Source organism: Frieseomelitta varia, unplaced genomic scaffold (genome assembly GCF_011392965.1).
Source record: "Frieseomelitta varia isolate USP_RPSP 00005682 unplaced genomic scaffold, Fvar_1.2 scaffold_16, whole genome shotgun sequence".
NCBI lineage: Eukaryota > Metazoa > Arthropoda > Insecta > Hymenoptera > Apidae > Frieseomelitta > Frieseomelitta varia.
Window position 1 is genome coordinate 64,825 of NW_025109305.1, and position 26,646 is coordinate 91,470.

At 28.5% G+C, this 26,646-nt stretch overlaps 1 protein-coding gene across 7 annotated transcripts in view; it reads right to left on the minus strand.

Moving 5' to 3' along the window:
• The window catches only part of LOC122536850 (echinoderm microtubule-associated protein-like 2), a 41,011-nt gene that overhangs the window by 1,333 nt on the left and 13,032 nt on the right, over positions 1 to 26,646 (minus strand). For 2 of the 7 annotated variants that reach the window (XM_043669581.1, XM_043669574.1), the window contains exons 4-17: positions 25,799 to 25,912; positions 24,151 to 24,279; positions 23,046 to 23,114; positions 12,908 to 13,213; positions 12,378 to 12,450; positions 10,623 to 10,829; positions 9,353 to 9,590; positions 7,983 to 8,140; positions 7,405 to 7,662; positions 4,496 to 4,633; positions 4,283 to 4,399; positions 3,083 to 3,106; positions 2,403 to 2,490; positions 1,442 to 1,668 (exon numbers count right to left, since the gene is read on the minus strand). In XM_043669581.1, the coding sequence (XP_043525516.1) occupies positions 1,442 to 1,668; positions 2,403 to 2,490; positions 3,083 to 3,106; positions 4,283 to 4,399; positions 4,496 to 4,633; positions 7,405 to 7,662; positions 7,983 to 8,140; positions 9,353 to 9,590; positions 10,623 to 10,829; positions 12,378 to 12,450; positions 12,908 to 13,213; positions 23,046 to 23,114; positions 24,151 to 24,279; positions 25,799 to 25,912 (2,146 nt within the window). The remainder of the gene's footprint in view (positions 1 to 1,441; positions 1,669 to 2,402; positions 2,491 to 3,082; positions 3,107 to 4,282; positions 4,400 to 4,495; positions 4,634 to 7,404; positions 7,663 to 7,982; positions 8,141 to 9,352; positions 9,591 to 10,622; positions 10,830 to 12,377; positions 12,451 to 12,907; positions 13,214 to 23,045; positions 23,115 to 24,150; positions 24,280 to 25,798; positions 25,913 to 26,646) is intronic. The other 5 variants (XM_043669608.1, XM_043669598.1, XM_043669591.1 and 2 more) reach the window with 5 other exon arrangements.

The window sequence follows — 26,646 nt, forward strand, 5'->3', positions numbered from 1 at the left end:
ATCGATCTTTTCTTGCATTGAATATTCCATTACGAATTGCTGAGAAATTTCGATACACTGATCGGGATTTCAAATTGCTAGAAGAGATTATCATCGACGATGTAATAAATAGTAAATACGTTTATTTATACTTATTATTCGATTGTCGCATCTAGACCAAGATCTGTAATCACGATAGAGATAAAGTTATATGTAAAATTTACATTTTCAAGGTCATGTTTTGTACATATTTGAATGTATATTTTTACCAGCTACACGATACAATAAAAAAATACGTAGTATAAAAAAAAAATATCAATAACCTTGAACAAAAAACTGAAAAAAATATTTTTTGCATCATCACAATTCGAAAAGATATTTAGGTGACCTCACTTAAATGGACTATCCTGTATATTAGAAGCATCGGAAAGTAATGTCATTATATAATATGATGTTTTTTAATTAAGTTCAATTTCTTTTCAAAATATTTATAAATTCACCTGAGATATTGCTTTCAAATTTCACTGTGGAATTTTAAGGTGTGTATAATTTGTTATTCAATAATAATGTAGTAAACATGGCTAACGAAGAGAAAAACTTTATGGAAGAACATATATTAGACGCATTTAGACGGGATAGTACCGAGTAATACTGCCAATATAATTTGCAATGTATATTCAAATTCTTTAAATGTCCGTAATTATACCAACGATTATTTGATTTTTCAGATTCTAGTCTGGTGATTTTAACTTCCCTATTTTCAGACGTTTTTCATTCTAAGAAGCCAGCAGTCACTGATAATGATAAGTTCACGATTCAGTGAACACATAGATTTGGAGATTTGGAGAATCCAACATATAGAAACAGCTTCATTGAAATGTGTATAAATAAGAAGTATTGACAATCATATGATTTGCAAGAAGAATATAAAACATAAAGAATGTCACTGTAATTTTTTAATTTTCTGCTTAATGGTATTAAGAAAGATTCATTTCTAAACCGACAATCCACCTGATTTGGCATCATTAGACTATCACTTTTTCCGATCCATGAAGCACTTTCTAAGGAGAAAATTCTTCAACAATGGTTACTGCTGTAAAATCAGTACTCACAGAATATTTTGTCAGTAAATCAGAAAATTTTTATAAAAAAAGGGCCTTGAAAATCTAGTTAGTAGCTGGAGAACAATCATAACAAACAGTGGAAAGTATATAATAATTTGCTATTTATTTGTAACAATCAGAAATTTTCATGTTGGTGAAGAAAATGACATTACTTTTCAGTACCCCTAATATAATCAGTTGCATTAAGATTAATAATAAGAGTTTTTATTTTGGTGAAGAAAATACGACTTGCAACAAACAGTACATGTAGTCTATATTTCAAATTATCCAGGGCAAATGCACTTAACTTAAATTTTAATTTAATTTAATGACTTAAATATTATTGTATTAAAAGTTACCTTTGGTTGACAAGCAGGATAAGAAAACAATTTGACTTTTCCGAAATCATCTCCAGTTGCGAGCAATTTCGAATCACTGCTACGAGTACAATTATTTACGTCTGTACCTTCGGCACCTTCCGGCCATATTCCAATTGTTTCGAAGGATATTATACAGCTATGACTTGCCCACTCCATGTCCTTCATCATTGATGGTTGTGGGATTTGACGGCAAATTCCGGGATTCCCTATAGTATAATATAGTATAGTATAGTATAGTATAGTATAGTATAGTATAGTATAGTATAGTATAGTATAGTATAGTATAGTATAGTATAGTATAATATAGTATAGTATAGTATAATATAATGTAATACAATATAATATAATTGACTATTAAATATGCTCGTTATTAGCCATCAATAAATGTAATTAAAATTAATTATATTCTAGGTAGTTAATGGAATTAAAAACTCTAACAGCACATATTTAAGTAATAGCTAGACCATTATTTTTAGAGCTACACTTTTATGCATTTTTATATTTTTACGAACATCACTAGAGAAATGGGATAAAAATAAAAATTTGTTTCGCTTATCAATTAGAATACTTTAGAATGAATGCTTTATTTTTTAGATATTTTATATGTTTTTGCATATTTTGTATTATCAATAGTATGATAATATTATATCTTTTGATATAATATTATATATTTATATTTCAAGCCATCATTCGATCAAATTTGCGGAATATACTAATATTTTTATACCTTATCTTTTACGCGTTGAATTTGTGAACTTAATCATTTTCAAACGCAATTGTCTTAATAATTATTTCTTTCTTTTTGTGGAATATAAAAGTTATATCAATTGATAGTTATATGAAATAATTCTATTTAAAAATATACAAAAATATGGAACACAAAAATGTTAGTAAAAGTATAAAAATAGTACTTTTGCGATAAGTTTGGTGTTTTACTTACAATATAGTAACTCATAATCTCCGCTATTGCTACGTAAATATTGTCCGTCCATTGACCAATCCAAATGAGTTATAAAACTGGAATGTCCCTAAAACAAGATTTTATCATTTAAATAAAAAACAAATATTTCTTATTTTTATCTCTCTTTCTCTTTCTCTCTCTCCTATATATATATATATATCTGCTGCGAATAAAAAAAAAAAAAAGATGATAGACATTATAATAAAATTACTAGCTTCGAAGCAACTAGAAATGACCGAGTTTGCAGCTGTTACTATGAAACAATTTGTGCAAACAATGACTACCGTGCGTGCTTGAAGTAAGCAATTTTGAAATGTTTGCCCATATGCGACTATAAATAGCTGTGGCAATATTGCATCACCTTTAGAGACATTATATCGTCTACAAAATGATAAATTTTGATGATTATTCATAACAATTGTATTATATAAATAAATTCATTTAATTATATTTTATATAAAATGTGATAGATATATACATACTCTATAAATTTTTTATAAAAATTATTAAACGAAAAGAATTACACCATCATAATTAAATTTGTATTTTGTTCTTTTTTTGAAAAATTTATTAAATTATTTTTATGAAATTGCAGAATAATCATTTATATGACATAATGTCTCTTTTTCATTCTTTGATCAACTGAAAACTTGTCTTACACCACGTCTGCGTATCCGCTTTGGCTAGAAATGAGAAAAAATCATATGCGATATTTATAATTTGATAAAATAATGAAATTACTTTAATCTTAAATAAATAAATTATAACGAAAATTTAATTGCACATTGTTATTAGTGTTTTTTTTACAAATCATTATGAAAGATACAATACGATACGTTGTAATTATGTAATTTACAAAATATCGATTCTTATTCGAAATAATAAATTATAACAAAAACATATTAAACATATTGTAATTATAACAAAAGCACATTATAGTTATAACAAGAGCATATTAAATATGTTATAAAAAATTTGATAAATTATTGTTTGATAAGTAAAATAGATCGCTTTCACCGATTTGCATGTTAATTTTCATTTTATAGATTTATCAATATCTTATTAGTAATTAAATATACTCATATATCTGTTAAACAATTCATACAAATATAGTAATTCTTACAAACTATTACATATATAGTCATGTATTAAAAGAATAGTATAATTGATAATTTTCTAATTTATTTTTTTTAATTATCGGATCGATTCAACAGAATAATGACTAATGAAACATTTACAACATGTTTATGTATTTCTAAATTCATTTAACATATTTATTTTCATTCTTATTTCTTGAGAAAATATATGCGAATTAAATATTTTTTAAATAATTATATGTTAATTTAAAACAGACATTCATCTACATTTTATAACGGGCTTGTAAAAGAAAACATGTGTTATTACTTAGAAACAATGATCTAATGAACATCGCAAAGTATGAATATCATAAAGTGAATTTTATACAAATAATATGAAATTACAACAAATATTAATATGTATATATATACATAAAAGCAATTTGTATAGCATTATTTTAAATCGTTTTAAATATTTTCAATTGTTCATGAATACTACATTTTTGGTAACAAAAATTTAAAAAAATATACAGTTTCAAATCGTTTCAAATCGTTATTAAAAAATATATATAATAAAATAAGTCTGAAAAATTGAAGAAAAATTAATTATTAAGATATTTAATATTTAAATATTAATAAGAATGATATATGTACATATATGTATTAATGAATTTTTAAAACAATATACATATATACAACTGTACTTTGCTAATTCTGAATTTTCATTTTATTTTATTCTTATCCTAAGTAAACAAATTTGTGTAACAAAGGAAATAATCTTACCATACATCGTCCAACACGACTATATTTGACTGCATCTTCGTTTACTTGATAAATATAAATATAGTTATCTCTAGAACCCAATGCTAATAGCGTTCCATCTGGTGAAAATCTAACAACCTGAAAGATTATATAATTAATTATAATTATAAGTATTTGTTAATGAAATATATAGTTTGTCATAATGGAAAACAAAATGATTATAAGAAATATTACCTGTATAGGTTCTGATCCATCGGTATGATGAGTATATAATTCTCGGGTCTCACTGTCGATTGCTAACCATTTTCCGGAAGTGCATCCAACTACCATAACATTACCATCTGGTGAGAAACCAATACTCTGCGCTTGTTCCTAAATGAATAAAAATTCTGTTTTATTACTACAGAATTAGAATTAAGCTTACTTTTTCTCATAATCTGTACATAAAGTATTTTCGTACATATTCGTACGTAATAATTACGTCACAGTCGTTTTAACATCATTAAGAATTAGAAATCAATCGTTTATTAGAAACCAAATATTTCCATATCCTATTAATATTAATTTGAAAAACTTGTTAATTGATTAGCGTAAAATTATATTGAACAACTATGTATAAAAGTAAAAATAAGTTTGGGTATATTTTTATGGATTTTTAAAAACTTCGCTATTTTGTCAAATAACGCATATGTTTCGCGTTGGAGCAGATATCAAAGCAAATAGATTCTGAGCTTGAAACGTTCTTAAATTTCAAAATTTAGATTAATCTTATATTATCTTAAAATTTATGCAAATATTAGAAACATTCATAGATCGTTAATATTTATTGCATTATTGTGATGCATGTTAGATATAGATCAAATTCAATTTATTTATTAATTTGATATTAGTAATACAGAATTTCAAGCTCAATTGAATAATAACAAATATATTGAAATATAAAAATTTAAATAAAAAAAGCAAAAAAAAAAAGTAATAAAAATTCAAATAATGCAAGAAGAAAAATAAGAATGAATAGAATTATGTCTCAGACAGTTTATAATATGAATTAAAAATAGATCAAGGATTAATTCATTTGTATCAAATACAGAATATTCTGCGATTAATACACGCGAAATGCCAAACGCAAAATATTACACAGGCAGCGTCGATTAACAATTTTATGTTCATTACTGTTACTGATAATCACACATACGCACGCACGCACGCATACACGCACACACACAAACACACATATATGTGTATATAATCATAAGCAAAGACCTTGAAATTCTGAAAAAAGTAGCTGAAAAAATTTACTTCAAAATGACTTTTGAGAAAAAAATATTTTTGCCAGATGCTCACGTTACGTAAAAAATATTTGTTGCATTATTATAATTCAAAGAGATATTTAGATGATCTCAAGTACATACAGTGAGTCACAGAAGTATTCGTACCCTTCCTATTTTTGACTTTGAATGTATGCTATTTATTTATAATGCATTTTATAAAATTCTTATAATGGGCATTGTATACTGGCGAGCTTTCGAAACACTATAAATTTTATTGTACAAAAGATGTTAATATAACAAAAATCAAAGTTTAGCTAAAATTGAACAAAATTCGAGTCACAGAAGTATTTGTACCGAAGAAATTATTCAAATTTAAAATTAAAATATTTACAAGTACTCTTGTCAAGTCCTCTCCGGCTTATATTGTTGTTCTATGTATTAACATAATGTACATATTATATCAGTACGTAATATTACATTGCCAGAATCAATACGTGTCGAAAATGAACCAAAAAAGTAACAAAATTTCGTTATCTGAATGAAAACTAATTTATAATTGGCATATTGAAGAAAAGTCTTACTTAGAAATTTCAAAATTAATAAAAAGAAGTAAGTCGACAGTGCAGTACGTGATAAAAAATGTTAAATAAAATGGAGATGTGTTAAATAGACAACGCAAAGGAGCTCCGAAGAAACTAACTTTGAGAGAAGAAAGAGCAGTAATTAAAAAAATAAAAAGAATCCGACTATTAGTGGTCCAAAATTATATTAGCATTCGTTTTAAAATCATTTAATAAAGAAGACTCAGGCAAAAACCTGTAATCTGCAGAAATCTGTAAAAGAATTTTACGAAAAGAAGATTTTGATGGTAGAGTTGCTAAGAAAAAACCTTTTATTAATTAGAAGAACCGTACGAAGCGTTTACAATTCGCAAAAGAATATGTTGACAAAGATATTAACTTTTGGGAACACGTCATATTCTCAAATGAGAACAAGTTTAACTTGTTTAATTCAGATGGATGTAACATGGTATGAAGGAAACAAAACATGGAATTTGAATTAAAAAAATTTAAAAGGCACTATCAAGCACGGAGGGTAACGCATGGAGCTGCATGACTGCCAATTGCATTGGTGATCTAGTTTTTATTGACGGAATAATGGATAAGAGGTATTACTTAAATATTTTACGGAGCCATTTGTCATCAAGTGCAACAAAATTGCAATTGAAAAGTAATTATTATTTCCAACACGACAATAACCCGAAGCACAGTTTATACTGTTAAACAATGGGTCTTATATAATACTCCATCAACGTTCTACCAACACCGCTCCAAAGTTCCGACGTGAGAATTTATGGGCAGAGATTAAAAGATAATTAAAAATGTTTGAAATTACGAATAAAGAAATTTTAAAAGAAAAAATTATAGATATTTGGAATACTATTGAAAAAGAATATACAAAAAAATTAGTTAAAAGTATTCCTGAGAAGTATAATAAGATACAAAGGAGGACCAAAAATATTAACTATGATGTTTTGTTTATGAAAATCTCAGTTTGTTTATTATAACTTGTAAAGTACGAATACTTCTGTGGCTCAAATTTTGTTCAATTTTAGCTTTGATTTTTGTTATGTTAACATATTTTTTTGCAATAAAATTTATAGTGTTTTGAAAGATTAGTTATTCCAACATACGATGCCCATTATAAGAATTTTCTAAAATGCATTATAAATAAATAGCATCCATTCAAAGTCAACAATAGGAAGGGTACGAATACTTCTGTGACTCACTGTATATGGATATTATTAGTGATAGTAATAATGAAAAATAGCATTACTACTATTATTCAAATAGCAATTTACATTGTACTAACCCCAATGTCTTTACTCCAAACCACAGTGTGACTGAGACTATCCCACATTTGCAACAACCTGTCGTGGCCTGCCGTTGCAAATTGCGGTAATATCGGATGAGCAGCAAGTCCCCAAACTTCTTCAGCGTGTCCCAACATCGCTGGGTTAAATCCCATTCCCACATCACCGACTAAAATGCAATTCCGTGTTGTTCCGATTAATAATTGTGAACCTCTTCCTTCAGCTACCGTTCGGATACCACCAAAATGATCCTCAATCTAGTAAATTGCACATATAATATTACTGTTAGTGTAATAAATAGTACTAGTGTGATAATAATGTAAATAAGAAAATACTACTGTATGTATAATAATGTAAATACTCGAAGAAAAGTGAAGATACAATTTCACTGGTTTTGTTAGACGAAGCATTTGCTTAAATATGTTATCAATTATACCTCTCAAAGAACAAATTGAAGGACAAAATACAGTGAGCTATTTATAAAGTGTAAATTGAAGCAATTTAATTTATACAATTAAAAATAAATTTATTTAAGTTATTGTATTTTAATATAATATTATATTTTCTTAAGGCTTACTTGTGCTTCTTCTCCTGTTAGGTTTAATGATTCATCAAAATATAGTATTTTACCATCTTTCCCACCACCGGTAACGATAAAACCATCTTTCAAAACGCAAATCGAGAATATAGATCCTTCGTGAATATTCCTTACTATTTTAGAAATTGTGTTTGTTCCTATATAAAAAATGTTACAATTAAAAAATTTGCTATTTGTAATTTTCTATTTACAATATTGGATATGTTATAACGTTAATTATATTTTATTTTTATAATAATTGATTAAAATAATTTTAAAAGGATCTAAAATAATTTTCTTAGTTTAAAGTTAAAAAGAAAAGTTTATTTATACATAGATATCTCGTTAAAAAAGATTCCATAAATTAACTTAAATTTTTATAAAAAGTATTCAACTATTAAGTATTAGTTTTATTTAATATTACAATATCATATTATTGGTAATTCAAATTCAACTATAGTAACATTATAACAGATGATCAAAATATTATTTTACACGTTATAAATATCATATTTGTATTTAACATATTTAATTCATATAATAATTATTTAATATTGTTATAGTATTCTACTATTCATTAAATAGTATTCAATATATGTTACAATGATTAAAAACTGTTTTAATATTGATGAATAAATTATTTGTTGATGTTAGAGAAAAATTTTTATTTTTACACTATATATCCAAGAAAGTCTTATTGAAACTGAAATTTTTATTTTCAAGAATTATTTTTTTATTTATTTTCGTTGAAACTTATAACGTGAGAACGTTCTTTAAAAAAGTCGTTTTAAAATTAAAAAATTTCGTCTATAGTTTGATCTATATTTTAAATAAAATCTATTAAAAAATTTTCTAACTTTTTCGATCCTTGTTAAGTACATACATATAATTATTCGTTCTCGATTATTCATCCTAGATAGATATATAGAGTAGATACACAACTCGCGGCCCATTTTTAAATTTTTTCAGCCCACGGACTTCTCATAGCCTGTTTATATTTTTTTATATATCAAACTTTTTAGAAATATCTTTCAATCATTATTTGCGTAATAAAATTAACACAATTAAAAATATGCGAATATAGCAATAGAAATAGTACATCCATATTTCTCGTTTCGTCATTTTTTCTTTTTTTATTCTTTTTGTTTAGCAGTTTTTAATAAAGGAAAGAGATTTGTTATTATGGTCCGTGACTGAAACATAATATTGCATGCGACTCTTTATACGCCAAAGGTTGTGCATCACTGATATAAATATTATATATAATTTTTATTTTTCACGCTACGCAAAGTTATTTTCATTAGAGAAGAAATTGCTGGTTGCGTTACAGTATACTGAGTACATTAAAAATAGAATGAAATTTCTTTTACCTCTGCCCCAAACGATGATATTACCGTTGCTATCACCAGTAAGAACATCACCGCTTTGATTAAATGCCACACAGGTAACGTATCTTGGTTTTTCCCTGCTCTCGAAAATGCCCATCCGTTTGTACAGCATACCACCGTTATCAAGAAACCAAAAAGACACATGTCCCTTTCCGCAGGAGACAATTTGGTTCCGTTCCAGCGGATGCCACTCGACGCATACCACCGTGTCCACTGAGCACTGCAATTGACAATCGTCATTCATTAAATAGCCCAGTGGTTCCGGTTTTGAATCACTTGACCAAGTATGTATATTATCTTTGCCGACTGAACTATTTTCGTTTCTTTGATCCGTTCAGATGAGACCCAGTTCAATACATATATATGATGTCTAATAAATAACGTTTTCGATATAAATGATGTTCAGATCATTAATTATTATTAATTGATGATCATTGATATTAATCATTATTAATTTCCAGTGTTTCTTTTTTCACATAAAAATTCTATAATTTATGCATACAGTATTTAACTTCGTATGTACATGAAATTAATTAAATATACATATATACATATTTCATATGATAAAATATCAAATATTGTAATAATAAACATAAATTTGTAATCTTTTTTTTAGGCAAGATGATTTATGCAACTATAAGGTATCTTTTTTGAAAAAATATATGAACAAATATTATAGGAAGGTAATAAGCAAGAAAAGCGACAAGTTTAAAAAATATTTTTATTTTAATGTTAGAACTTGCCGTATGAAAAAACGAAGAAAACAAACTCAAGAATAATACGTTACGTCATTTAATTTGTAAATAAATTTTACAAAATTAAAATTAAAATATCTTTGAAATTAATAATTTTTCGATTGTATTAACCTGATAAGATTCAATGTATGCAAAAGAAAGATACGCTTCCTTTTAATAGTACAATTGCAAAATATATAAAATATGCATGCATTATTACATTTATGAAAAAGATAAGATTATCAACACATAGTTCATTTTAAACTTTTTATATTCTTCCTTTAACATTTTTTCCCACTTCGATTGAAAGAAAAATACGGCTTGTTACAGGTACGTAAATTTATTAAATTAAAGATCGTAACGAAAGGTACTATGTAAAATGAATACGCACTTTATTATATGTTATGTTAGAATGTTAATTATGTTATATTACTTAAATCTTCATGGATGGAAGATTTATAGCATCATTACAGATGCTATAATTTTGATTAAATAAAGTAATATATTAATTAACGTACCTTTGTTTCTGTAACCTTCGTGCCCCGTTCCCCTTTCTGCCAATCCCAGATCGAAATGTTGTGATCAGAAGTCTCGTCAATAGCACATAAGTAATTTCCCCCGTCAGCTTTCGAGAACGAGAGACAACAAATCGAGCCATCAAACTCACCGTTACCAATTACGCAAAGAGTCGTCAAACTCACTGAATTCCATATCCTTATATGAGGCTAAGAAAAATTCACATAGATAACAGATAAAAATTCACACAGATATTTTTACTTTAATTTCTTGCACAAGATACATAACGAACGAAAAGTAATATGTTAGATTTTATAATTTTCAATAATTTTTATAATTTTCCAACATAGCTGCTTATTCTTAATGATATCCAATTTGTAAAAATTATTGTAAAAGAATTGATCGTCTTGCAAAAGAAGAAGATAGTCAATTCTTCAATTTAAAAATTATTCTTTTTACTGTGGAAAAAAATAAGCTCATGAACATCAATTTTCCTATGTTTGTTTGATCATAATATGCTTAAACGCGTACCATGACCATTACATGATGACCATTACACGATTTCATTTTATAAACTACAATTACATAATTTTTTTGTAAGATTATTCCACGAGTGCTAAATACAAGGGAAACCGGAACATGATTTTCTGTTTTTAATTTTTACAATTTTTGTTTAAATTTAGTTACTTAAGAAATATGCTAAAATATACTTTATCCTTTCCTCCTTATACAAAGTGATTCACGCAGCTTGATTATATAATGTTAAATAATGTTGAAGGTATGCGTTGTAGGAAACAATTTTTTACACAAAAATTAAGTGATTTAAAGTATGTTATAAGTATGTTATACAGATATGTTATTCATGTACTCTTTTTAAAAATGTTTCGAAGATTTCAAGATTAATTTTAAATGAAAGGCTATATTCTTTCGTGTCAAAATATGAAAGAATGTGAAATTCTGAAAATTAGGAAGAAAATATTGATCTAATAATTATATCTTGAAAACTTACTTCGTGTAACATCAAATTGAAGACTTAATATCATCAAAGATGATATCCATAATTTCGCGATGAAAAATTATTAAGACCATTAGGTTCGCTAAATCTAACGTCACTAGATTAATTTTCTGTGAAAGACAATAACAGCCAATTTAGCCGTAACAAATTTTCAAATCTGATTATCTTAAAAGTCTCAAATAACAAAGTATTTTTTTTTTTCAATCTAGTTTTAGAATAATTTAGTCAGTTCATGATTTTCAGCATATGTATATAAATTACAGAGAATTTAGTTGACAGATAGGACAACAGAGAATTAATCATTTTCCAAATTTGAGTAACATCTATATATAATTAGAAATATCTTACTGTATTCTATGTAATTTTACACATAATATGCGTTGAATCTAATTTGTCAGGACTTCATATATTGTGTGCGTGAAAAATCGAAAATATTTTATCTACAAATAATTTTGACTTCAAGTCAAATTAATCCAAGACGGATTCTGAAGAAAACCAGAGGTGATTAAATTTTTGGGCATTAACGTCAACATATATCTTATTATAACAAACAATTAAACAGTAAATTTCTTTATTCAATTACAAAATAATTTTACTATGTCAGCTTGCTCTTATATTAATTTGCTTCGGTCTCTTTTATATACCGTAAAGATGTATCTAAAGTGTCGGTATTGTCAATTACAATATCAGGTACAATATCAGAGATATTACTTTTCATTCAACTTTGATAAAATGTCCTTACCATGGCATCTCGTCTGTCAGTTCCACACACTTGACCAGTGGCGACTATCAGTTTGTTTGGGTGAATGGCTATGCTAAAATATTTTCAAAATAATACAAAATCACATGATGTGACGAATACAAATAAAACAAAATCTAAAATTGTCGTATTAGCATTTGTGAAACAAGAAATTCTTGATAGAAATTTTATGTTTGCACGTCAAAAACAGTTTACGCCACATCGAATTACACGCAGACGTTGAATTATATTGCTTTCTACTCCCGTGAGAGAAGTATTAGAAAAATCGAGCGAAAAATATAAATGGATGTTAGAAGAACGATATTTTTAATTTTTATTAATCGTCGTGCAATTTTATGTCCGCAAGTAAATGATCCTGTTTTAGATAAAATTCAAATAATTAATATCTCATCAGTACAGCAGAAAAGTAAAAAAGAAAGCCAATTCAAAGCGTCATACTGTCGCTATTAGTTCCGCACGATTATTAACATTAACGTAATGCAGGCAAATACGCATGAATTCAGTTGACTCACCATTTGATATCGTCCGTATGACCCAAATAATGCCTTTGGTTATGCTCCTCCATGTTGTACAAGACGACTACGGCCGCAACGAAATAAACGATTTCCCCGGTTGGCAGCAAATGTAGATTACTTCGACAATCTCTACCTCGGTAACCGTACACCCAGTCGAGTTTCAGTTTGTTCTGGGGCGGTGTGTTGACTTTGTGAAGGTCGTACGACTCCATCAAAGGTGTTGGAACGTAAAGAACGACAAGTCGGCCCCTCAGGTACATGCGGACGGTGTTTTCCTCCTCGTTATACTGCATGTCTCTGGTACTGTGAATTCATAAATAAATACATATATTCTTTTCAATCGTTCATGCAAACGAGGATATTTTTTTTAAATAATGTATTAATGAGAATGCGCGTTGCCACGCATGGAAGGATTAGAGTAAGTATTCAAGCGAGAATTTATATAAGCATAGATAAGAAACGGTGAATACCAGGAATAGGTGATGTAATGTTCAAAATTTTTCGGAAAGATACAATAATAACGAACTTATAATATACATTATCGTTCGAAAGCATGCGGACATTTTTTTTATTTTTATAATTATTAAATTAATTATCAAATTCTATATAAAACATATATAGAATTAATAAATTTTATCTAGAATTCTAGTCAATATTCTATTCTTAAAAAAATATTTACTTAATAATTGATTCTTATTAATAATAATAAAAAATAATTATATCTTCTTAACATTTACACGTCTAATAATCGCATTTTTATATAAGTCTGAAATACTGTTATTTTCAATAAATCTTTTGTTAGGTATTAACATAACCATCATTTAATTTTTCATTACGTTTTTGATTTTCGGTATATTAGATATACTGGATATTTATTTATTTATTTAAAAAATTTGAGTAAATAATAATTAAATTACATAATTTAAAGCATTAAAGCTTTATATATATATAAAGGTAGTGATTTTATATGAAAAAATAGGTCAGAAAGAAGAAAAGCTTCATTTTCGAAAAAATTGAGTTTGAAAATTTATCTACCTGTGAAAATAAAAAAATGTAGAATAAAATCTTCCTGTTTAAGGTCTCATTTTCAAGGAAATAAGGTTAGAACATATTAATTAAGATTTAATTTCGTATTCGTGTACTTCATAAATTTTCAAATTTAAAGACGAAGCGTTCTGTGAAGAAATTGTACGTTACACTTTTGATTTCATTATTTTCGTAAATAGAATAACGTCCTGTTAATTGTTCATTTTTGTCCAATCCAAAATTAGTTTAAAAAAATGGTAAGTATTTACAATTTACATACTTTTAGATGGCAGTATACGTATGTGTATCTCGAAATAGGATTTATAAATATATTAGAGTATATCTATATATTCTAGCACAAAAGTCACTATAGGTAATTACTCATTACATGTCATTTAAAGACGTCGATTTAAAAGTCTTTTTTTCCATCCATCATCGCTTAGATTTTCATTATTACATTTTCCACGGTACTCGAAACGATCGATCTTTTTTATAAAAACAAGAAACGTTTGACGTTTTCTCGATCAACACTTTACCGTTGGCAGTACCACTTTCCACTCTCTGCCATTTATTAACTTCCGCATCGATAATCATACTAGAATATAACAATCATTATCTTGCGAGTCACTATTATAGAAATGTTAACTGATTAAGAAGTGAAAAAGAACAACCGTGTCTTATCTATACAATGATTTCATAGACGATGTTACACCTATTGAGTTCAAACGATATACTGATTGAAATTGCAGAACTTTCCGTGACGATGAAACCACGAAAGAGTGACTCATTCGTGTGCACGTCCGCTTTTACTTGACTGAGGCATAGTTTTACACGTTACCACGTTACGTTATTTTTGCCTTGTTTTTTACTTAACTGTTTGTCCTCTTTTACGACCGAATTACGATCATCGACTGTCTACAATTCGAGATACGATTTACGACTCGTACGAAAAACCTGAAATTGGTAAAAGCAGATAATAGAGGTCGCTTATACTTTTTTTGATTTAACCCAAGTGTTCCTGTGTTAATAGCGGCCGTGAGCCACTTCGATGAATATCAACCAGAATGAAGTAAATTTTATTTAATTTATATTCTCACTGTATACGTGAGAAATATCTTACTGAATCACACATATTTGGCATATGAAATAGCAATATCACATATAAATAAGAAAAATATATTATACATCGTCGCAAATCATAAGTAGAAATAACGTTCAGTTCGAAAAAATATTTAAAAAAGCGAATAAAATTTATACACTTGTACAAGTTTTATATCTTCAGACGAAGTTTTATGTCTCTTTGAAGTGAATAAAATTTATATACTTGTACAAATTTTATGTCTTCAGACTTTTAACTATTATGTAATTTCGCAACTAAATCACAAGAAAATAAATATAAAGTTCTTGCGTGCGAATAAATTTAGTTTAGGTAGTTAAAATATTAGAGCGTATTCAAGCATCAGTATATCTAACAGACAGACGTAGAATGAATCAGTAAACCGTGAAGAGGAACTTTCGTTGTTTGTGAAATTTTTTGCCAAGCCTCAAAGATCCGTTGGAAATGGATCGGTGTGGCACGAAATCAAGGAATTCACAGTTGTGTAACGAGACTCGCGATTCACTTTCTTCGGGAATGCAATGGCGTAGCTTACTACGTACTACTAAATGATCCGTTATTCATGTGACTTTCATACCTGTTGCCTCATATTTCGTCCTTTCAACAAAATATTTCTTAGGTTATCGTGCCCTAATCTAATATTTAGAATAACAATTTATCATTACATTTACACTATATATTACAAAATCATCGAAATCAGTTTTTATAAACAATTATTAAATATTATTATTTAATTTATTTCGATACAATATTTGAATAATAAATATGTATCATTCTTATTTTGTATAACATGACCTTTTTGAGAGTTTTCTATCAAGGTCTATGAGTTTATTTTTGATAAACAATAGATTTTTTTTATAGATACTCTTAGGTATGTAGAGACAAAATCATAAAATAATACATAATATACATAATAATACGTCAGCACATTTAAAAAACACCCCTACAATCATCAGATATTAACCTTATTGAACATTTGTGGGATTATCTGGAACGATCAATTCGAAAACATACAATTTCATCTAAAACAGACTTAATCAACGAATGGAATAATATCACTAATAAAATCACATCTAATTTGGTTAATTCAATACCTAGAAGGCTAGCTGTAATAATAAAATCAAAGGGAAACCCTACTAAATACTAAATTATTAATTTATAAATATTAATTTTACAATTATTTGTTGCTTCTATTATAAATGTTTAAATTACTTGTACACTTAATAATGACAATAGAACTGTACGAATACTTATTACCCGTTCATTTCTGTCATTCTGCTCATTTTTCTTGACATTTATATAAATAATATGAATTTTCTTTTTGTTTATTTGATATTGTCTACAGACTTTGGAGAATAGATGTACCATGTTTGTTTAAAAAATATTGTTTAATAAATATTATTATTCAGCATTTTAGTCGTGATTAATCACTGTACGAATACTTTTTACACTCACTTTACATTAAATTCTGCTATATAAACATTACTAATGTATAGACTAATGTAATGATAAAAATTCGGGAAATCCTACCATTTTGTCATCTAATCCTAATGATCAAAGTTTAATAGAAAAAGTTATACAGCAATGTAAGGAATAATTATAAAATTGTATATATTTAAAAGAGTTGCGGCTCATTTGAATTGTTCGAGTTCTCATTGCCCGTTCCGTTTCCCCTGCTGATCATCGTTCTTTGTTATAAGACTGCAGTCTTATCTCTTCTAGCAGTCTTCGGCGTTTATGTTTATGTTTCGCGTATTTGCTAGATGCTATATAGAATATCCACTACAGAATTTCTTTATAGTAAGTTTTAAAATATCATTGAAAAAAGACGGACCCAATCATGAAAAAGATTCTCAATATTTTTAAAGATGTTTGAATATTTACAATTTCGAGAATAAAAATGTCTTTAATGTCCTACTTACTACATAACTAAAAAATATCTTTAAAAAAAAATAAATCAAAGAAAAAGCTTTATATTTTAAAATGAATTCAAGTAAAGTGTTACATGACTTTTTCTACAATTTTATAAGACTTGTATTTTGAATTATTTTAAATATTTGTTCAAATATCCAGATGCAAGTATTTGAATCTTATCGGATAATTTTGATCGAGCTCGAGTATTTAGAGTATTAACTCGGGATTACCTACGTGAAAGTCTAGTGCAGGTACATCCCGACACTAGACCTCCAGGTGGGTAATCCCGGGTTGAGATTCTGAGACAAGAATCGTGTAGCCTATTTTGCTAGTTTCATCGTTTCATCGACAGAACCGATCGGTGGAACAGTAACAAAAATGTAGCCAGTTCTTTTCTAGCCGTCGCGCAGGTAACAACTATTCGCGAGTGTCTTCCATGGAGACTACAGTGTCTATAGTGATCATTGAGCCTATAGCGTAGACAGTGTCGATAATGCTGACAGTGACAAAAGTGCTGCAACGAATAATTAAAACTATAAAGGAAAATGATTTCCAAGTAGAGGGACAAAAAAAAACCAAAGCATAGTCATGGAAGCAATAGACAAGGACAAATACGATACCAGATTGTGCGAGTGCCATTGGAAAAATTATCGGCCCAGATTCAATAAGATTCATGTCACGCATATCTAACGGAAGAGTATGCCTCTACTTAGACTGAAAAGAAACAGTAATAAATCTTACAAACAAATTCAAATACATTTTCATCAACAACTAAAATGTCGAGATAAAACCAGTGATTAACCCAGCTCAACGAATAATCCTATCCAATGTCTCACTCACAATCCCAAATGAAATCTTAAAAAATGCATTCATAAGAAACTATATTAAATTAGTTTCCAAGATATTCTTCCTGAGAGCAGGTTTTCATGAACCGGAATTCGCATACATACTAAGCTTCAGATGACAAGTATACATAAAACCTGAAGATATAAACAGGATACCCTCATTCATTTATATTGTTACGCACGAAAAGACCCAATACCGAATATTTGTAACCACCGATCAATCAAACTGCTTCAGATGTAACGAATCAGGACATAATATGAAGCCACTATCTCAAATCCACTCTTCCCCACCATAGCTGAAGAAACGATTAAAACGAATGCACCGATACAACAAATGGACGACCACATACCACAACCAAAAATAGAGGAAACTACCATACCGAACAATGCCCCAAATACTAAAAGACCATGTTCCATATCTACAGAAAAATCAACAAAACCAAATGCTCATGTAAATCAAACTCCAACAGATCCGATCATGATACCGCCAAATGAACATACAGACAAACCAAGCGTAGGAAAACTAGTGGCAACCTACCACCAACCATTAATAAAATGCTTCAACCAACTATAACGCTAATCGATAACACTCAAGACAAATTTCCGCCGTTAAAAATCGTTACTCATAGGCTTCCGGCTGGATCAAACGATCCGATAACATTGGCACAAAAATACATGCTGGATATAGCAAATCTAATTTAAATGTTGGCGAGCGTTTTTCAAACATGGTGAAGGTAGTGTTCTCGTTTGTGGTTATATTTCGAGTAGTGGCGTGGGCAGATTAGTTTTTATTGACGACATCATGAACAAGAACAAATATTTAAACATAGGATAATTTAATATCAAGTGCTATTAAAATGGGTACTCAACACAGTTTTAAATTTTATCAGGATAATGACCCTAAGCACAAGGCCCGAATAGTACAAAAATTTTTGTTGTATAATTGCAAAACAGTGATGCATTCACTTCCACAGTCTCTGGATCTTAATCCGATAAAGAATTTGTGGAATGAATTAGATCGCAGAATAAGAATAACACCTATAAATTCCTTAAAAAAAAGCTTAAAAAAAAAATTACGATAAGAATTACAATAAAAACGTACAAGTCCTGATTTTTGAAAAAAATAGTTTCTAGAAGTTATACCGAAACGTTTAAGGCACGTATTAAAAGCGAAAGGTCATGCTACAAAATATTAAGTTGATTTATATTCTTATCTAGGACGTTCAAATTACTGTTTTTTCAAATGTGTTCGAATATTTTTGTAACGCAATAATGACATACCTTTTCAGTTATTGTTAATTAGAATATAATGTTTATAAAATTGCTAAAAAAAATTTATATATTTTATAACTCTAAATAAATAACTTATCACATGGAAAAAGAATAAATTGATTTTATGCACAAACAATTAAGATATAAAGAACTAAATCTATGTATACTCTAGTGTCCGAATATTTTCGTTACTCACTATAGGAATTCCTGGAAACGAAAAAGTCGAACAAGCAGCAAAAGACGCAATTATCAATTCATCCATAGACACATTCACGCATATTTATAGAAGTCCTAACTAATTGTAAACTGTTTCCAGAAAAGGAAAACTAATAGCAAATTGGGAGCATGAGTGGAGCAACATAGTTTCGCCACACATCAAAAATTTCATCGATAATTTCATTCAAACATCAATAGAATCAACCGAACTCTCCAGGATAGAACAGGTAGCCATAACTAGAATCAAAACTGGCTACACGGAAATCACACACGCACATTTACTAGCAAGAGAACCTGCATCTAGTGTGAAGAGATCATCACAACTTAATCCTACACTGCCCAAAATACAAAGACGCCCGTATCCGCTTAAAAATCTGCCTCAAAATAAAGGACAACCTTGAAGAAAAAAAAAATAGATAACTTAAAAGAAACTACTGACAAAAATAGTGTAAAGAAAAGTCAAATAGTCGCTAATAACCAAAGTAATTAATGCGACTATAAACAACCTATATATATAAATGTGGTAACCATGTCAAATTTTTAGATTTGACAATTATACTTTCGTCAGGAAATCCTAAACTGTCCCTTTAACTCGCTTTTCATTTGTCATTCTACACGATGACAATCGCGATGAAGACAATCGAAAAGAGAATAAGAATGAGCAGTACTCAATGAGAATATATCATTTTGACTTCGTATAAAAATTCAATAAAGCATGTCAAAATATGTTATTAAATTCTTAATAAAATTGTAAAGAAATTCCGTAGTATACTGTAAAATTCACGTGGTAGTAGAGGCATAAACACGGTTTCTAGAAGAAATAAAGTTGCTGCTTATGTCAAATAAAACAATCAGCAGGAGAGACAATTCGATGCGAGATCTCGAATGATTTGGTCAAAACTTCTTCCGCAACTCCTTCGAATATATGTCAATCATATAATTTATCTTACAAAATCATTCTATAAATCCATTCTATGTTTCTTTTATATGAATGCCAGATTATTGTAATAAGCTTGCTTGACTGTAATAGACATTCTTACTGTTTTAACGTGAAATTCAAATTAATAAATGTTTCATTCCCAAAAAAATTTCTTTAGATTAAATGACTGGAATGAACTTTCAGGTGATCAAACTTTAATTTTTATACTCCATAAGAATATCGACAAAAATATTAGATTTTCATCACTTTCACTTTCAAAAGTGTAAAAATAACTTTGAAAAAGATTCTTTTCACTTTCAACAAATGTGTACCTTAAAATAGTGTAATATTATCTTGAACATTTTCTTCTTAAAAACAAAAATACAGCAGATATGTTTTCATTTGAAAGCCGCATCCTGTATAAAATTTGAAGCACTTTAAGAAATATTAATTTCTTTTCGATATTACACTCTAATTATTTTTTATACACAATAGCACGTAGAAAAAAAATTGTAAAGATCCATTAAAAACAATGCACTTTTGTGAAAAATTACATTATACGATGATAGAGCTTCGTAAACAATGTCTATTAAATTCGCATTTATTTATTACGATTATTGTATGTATATACATATGTATGTTTGCTAGCAATAGTGTCACCGGATTCAATTCAAGAAATAATTTTCGATAAGAAAACGGCAACATTGTCTATATTTTTTTCTTATAATTTCTATCGCCCATAGCGCTGTAGTGCAATGCTTGCCTAGGTCGATAAAACAGGATGTAAGGACACGAAAATGGTAAGGTGATCCCCAAAACATGGAACATGAAAAAGCATTGGATGTCCGGTTTATTCTATTAGTCAATGGTTGTACATATATATCTCACATGTACACATCTCATGAAAACTTAATGTAATTTGCTCATTACCCGAACATATGTATCTGCAATTATAAGGTTTAAAATTGAGAATTTCATCATTATTTAGTTTATCGCCCTCTGCAATAGACTTTACAAAAAAACTATTTGCACGAATTGTAGATAAATAAAATTTGCGTTTTCACTAACTTATATGATTGTTTTAATATATAAAAAAGCAATTAATTCAATAACACCGAATAATCTCTCGAACATCATTATATTCGAATACTAAGAGTTACTGTAGATACGTAGAATACTCATGGTGTACAAAATATGAGCGATTTTCTATCTGAAAATCCGTTCAAATAGACGTATTTTTCTATTAATTGGGATAATACTCGAAAGTTCAGTGGAGGGCTTCTCGAGGAGAAATAGGAAAGCGAACCGTGTCCTAAACAAGGTTTTTTTCACGAGCGAGAAAAAAAAAACTATGCTCAAGTTTGCTATGTATTTCAAATACGATCGCATTCGCCAGTTAGAACTGAAATGTTTAATTAAAATAGATTCTTCACGGTTCTCGCACCAATATATAATGCATGCGATCAACATAAATGCATGGTTTCCTTTCGATTCCACTGTGCAAAGATAGATTTCATCAACAGAAATTTTATACATTCTTGCGTTATTTACATGCGAGATCGAACGTCGAAAGTAAATTTTATTAGTTATAATATATTAACATAGTATATTAACAGCATGCTATGTTATCGTAGTATCTAGTATTAGAAACTCAAGCACAGTTGAAACTCATTCAGTACGTTCCTTTCTACTTTCGATGCACATTTGTGATCGTTCGTGTCTAAATAAATCTAAATATTAATAAATATTAGTAAACTTCCATATCTATGTTCAATTCAATTACGAATGATTATTTTAATTATCTTCGTTGTTTTTAGAAATACAAAGAAGATATAATTATTTATATCACGGGGAATTTATTTTTTAATTTGTTTTTCGCAATTTGAGCATTAATCGATCGATTAATAGATTAATATTAATTTTAAAGTTTTGATTGCCGCGTGTACCAAAGTTGCAAGCCGAATAAAGTTTCTGATTTATGCTTTAACTTCTTCATCAGTTTTGTATATTTTTAATATGAACAAAGTTCATATTCTTTTATTATATAGTGTATATTTGGTTTCAACATTTATTGTAATAATAAATAAATTTCAAGCTCTTAAAAAGCTAAAAAATATGTATAATTTTACATATTTTTCAAACTCTACTCTACTCACTACCTCTGATATACGCGGAATTTTGAAATAGTTCTCACAACTGTCTCAATGTATTAAAAGAAATTTAAGTTAAAAATTTTAAGAAATAAACGTACGAACGAAAAATTACCATATCCTTCACCACTCACCTGAAAGAGGTTTATAAGGTGTGTCTTAAAATGCACGTGTAACGTGCACCACACATGTGGTCATAACAGCTGGTGCGCGGAGTTCGTTTGTTTAACCCTTTCGTGACTAGGAGAACGTGTATGTTTCTCAAAATGTATCGAATGTATCGAATATATCAAATGTGTCTTAGTTAAATTATCAGTTTAACTATCTATGATATACCAAATTTATTTATGCATAAGCGTGCTGATGGAATTTATTGCCTCAAGAATGATATGTACATATCTTGTATATGCACATTAATGTTATTTTTCATTATTTGCGTAGAAAAAGTCTATTCGGTATCGAAGTAAACATATTTGAAAGATTAAATGAATATCTTAAGAAGTTCGGATTACTAAATCGACGAACTTTTGGTTTACAAGGTTTTCATTATTTAAAATATTTTTAAATTTTACATTTAAAAAACTATTCAAAGAATTGTGTTGTGATCACAAAAGGGTTATGTTTTCAAAGAATGAATGATAAAAATCAAAGAATGCAAAAAAATATTTTTATTTACCCGTGTTTTACGTTGTTCAACGCTGGTGGCTTGAAGAGGTTGAACAGAGACTTGGTGGAGGCTGAGAATCTATAATGAACGAAAATGCAACGAAAACCATGCGGTGCAAAACAAAGAATAATTGTAATATGAAGGAAACAAAAAGACAGAAAGTAGAAAAGAAACAGAAATACCGTGACGAAATTACGTGTTTTTCTTTTCTTTTCCATTGAACGATTCGCGCGTTCTCCCCCGCGATGAGGAGAATTATCCTCTTCCGGTGGCATTCTTTCGATTCAGTTGTCACCAAAGGGAAGTTCGAGCGAATGGAAAGCAGGCAGGAGACAGTTACACGCTTTTGATGATTAATGAGCTGTGAAGTGAATTCACATCGCGAGACATAATCGATAGTCCGTTGCTCTGCTCGGTTCTGTCGAGCGGCAGGTGACGCTTACCTTTCAGGTTAGACTTATCGAGTTATAAGAGTAAAAATATATAAAATCTAGGATAAGTACAATACTTATTTAAAAATTAGAAAAATAATAATTAAATAATATTTTATATTTTATAAAGTATAATCTACACATATGTAATTTAAAATTTTTATTATCTACGATAAGTATTACATATTAAAAATAAGAAATGTCCTAAGACTTTTAAACGACAGTATAAATATATAAATTATACAATAAATAAAACAAGAAATACTATTCAACTTTTACAAATCTTATACAAACTACAATTCATATCGGTATTTCAAGCCATATTGGAGAATGAGTTAAACACTTAAGCATGAAAAACAAACAGTTTCTTGAAGACTAATAATTTTAATCGCTCACCGTGACTGTTCGAATCATTCAAAAGAAAATTTCCCTCTAATAGTTCTATAAATCAAACAAAAAATGTTCCGGAGGGTTTTTTGTTTTTTGTTTTTTATTCACGCGCATTGTTTGCTTTTACCCAAAAAGAAAAAGCACGTTCGACTGCCACGTAACGTAAAACGTTCATAAAAGCGAAAATGTGCACCGAGAGAGGGTTCGAGTCGAGTCAGTGCGCAAAAAAGAAAAAAATCACGAAAGCAAGCAAATGTGCACTCACTCGTTAATAATATCGATACTTCGCTTACCTGTTACTGACAAGTTGCGAATTGTTTCCCTGATTTTGCGGGGAATGTGTAAAGTCTCCTGTTGATGACCATCGTTTTGCCCTTCTTAAGCTGCTTTGTGGTGGTCCGTTTGATCTTGCTGTCGGTGATCTATCGAATAATAGGATTATTCTGTGACAGAAATGCTCGTTACCTGTGTCACGGAACTCTCACTTGGTAGTCAGGATTCACTTTATCTCACGTTAAATGAAATTCCTCACGTCCTTTTCCCGATATTATGCAATAGCCGACAAATTCGACAAGAAAATCGACATTTTAATAGGAAATCGACGTTTAAATATCAAATATGTTACACTATTTGACAAGCACAAAAAACAATTCAATTTATCGCCTTTTTATCAACTATGACTGAGATTATTAATTACTTAACGTCAATGTCAAGTTTTTCACATATTATATATTATTTTTGTTCCTTCCCTTTTTTATGCCCAATTTAAAATTCAAGGAATGTTGTGTCTATAATTTTGGATATAAATTAATATTCTTAATTTTTAACCGTTTTTATCAGTTACGTTCTATTTGAAACAAGAAACTCTTCTAATATCATCTATATAAAATCTGTTTCGGTTTTATCTGTGTGGCTTCAGATAATAAACAATTAAATTAATTCGGTTGTATCTGTGTGACTTTAGATTTTGGTGCAGTATTATACAGTTTTTTTTATTTACGTACTATAATACGTCTTTTGTTCAGACACAATCTGAAATCTAAAGATATTCATGCAATTCGGACAAATATCGTTTAAAAGGATTCGATTCATCTACATTTTACATTTTCTCTCTAACATTTAGAATATGAGAGTACTACTACATCCTCTTTTCATTTTCATGACTATAAAAAATTATCAAAATAACAACGAAACAGCAAGAATATCGATAAATATATATTAGTGCAATTTCATTACGAAAAAATGTCAAAGAAAATAATTTCTCAGGAGTATTTATTAAGGATATGCAAAGTATCCGAAAATACGAGTCAGGTTATATAATTTTCGAATCGGGTTACACAAGTTCTCGAAAGTTTACTTGAAACATAAATACGTTTGGATAAATGCGAAATATGATTGTGAAATGCTTTCTTTCCTTACGAATTCTTATGCCCAATTACACGACAATATATGAGTTTCGGATATTAAGTTTCGGATCCCGAAATTATGAGTGTTAGGCAAATTTTCAATACGCCACCCAATTCGACCCAATCATTGCCCGACTCAAGTATCTATAGTATTTAGTATTTATCTATTATAGAGGATAGAAATTTATTTTTAATATATATCGCTAAATTTATTTGCAGACACGAGCACAAGCAAACATTGCTAAGCAAAATACTATTATTAATAAAATTGTATCCGATAACATGCACATCTAAATGAACATCTACATAAATTTTTAATTTTATAGAGACTAGTAAATTTTGCATACAAAAGTAATGTGTTTTACTAAACGGCTACATCGTTTTCGATTCATTCTTTTGGAAAATTATTATTTTTTGTTATTATGATGAATTATCATTTTCTATGTCAAAAATAACGAAATTACCCTATTCAAATCTTATTTAAATGAAAAAACTATAGAGAGAAAATGAATGAATTTCGTTGAAGAACATGTACCTGGCTACTGGCAGTGGCGTGGCTCTAGGACTTGGCGATGGCACCGGGGAAACACTACTACTACTGGGACTGTCCGAGTGTAACGAACCCGTTGATTGATAATGAACTGACCTTCTGAAAATCAAATTTACTCTGCTTCGTCTACTCCACACTTTAACGAATTCGTACCAAATTCAATCACTTGATATTTTGCATGATACTTTGTACGAAACGTAAGTCACAAAATAAGGGAGAGTCATGCAGTATCAATTAAAATTAATTTTCACTTTTTACACCAGATATTAACATTTAAATGAATAAATAAATATTATAATTCTGCATAACATAATTTGGAACCACATTATTCACTCCATTGTTATCGATATTCCAAGACATTAAACGTATACGTTGTTATTTACCAGAAGTTACTTTAAAGCTAATCTTTTATTTTTCACGTAATGTATCCAAATGACTTTGTTCTATTATGTATATTATTTCTAGTCCATTAAGTATAAATGTATATAAATATTTTCATAAAAATAATTAAAAAATTGGAACCTATATAGGGCTAAAATTAATTTACCTAATAATTATTATAAGAAAATATTGTATTATAATATATTATAAGTATTATAATATATTATATGTATTTTTCCATATTATTTACATCATGTGCACTTTCTTCTAATCTTTCATAAATTTATAAAACAATGCTGTCCAGTAGTAAAAAGCCTTCGTTTTGCAAAGTTTTTTATATATAATACACCATGATCTAAAATGTTTCCATATATTTATTATGTAGTATCGATAAAGTCTTGATCAATAGAGAACAAATCAAAAGTTTAAAGTTTTGTTAGTAATTGAAATTA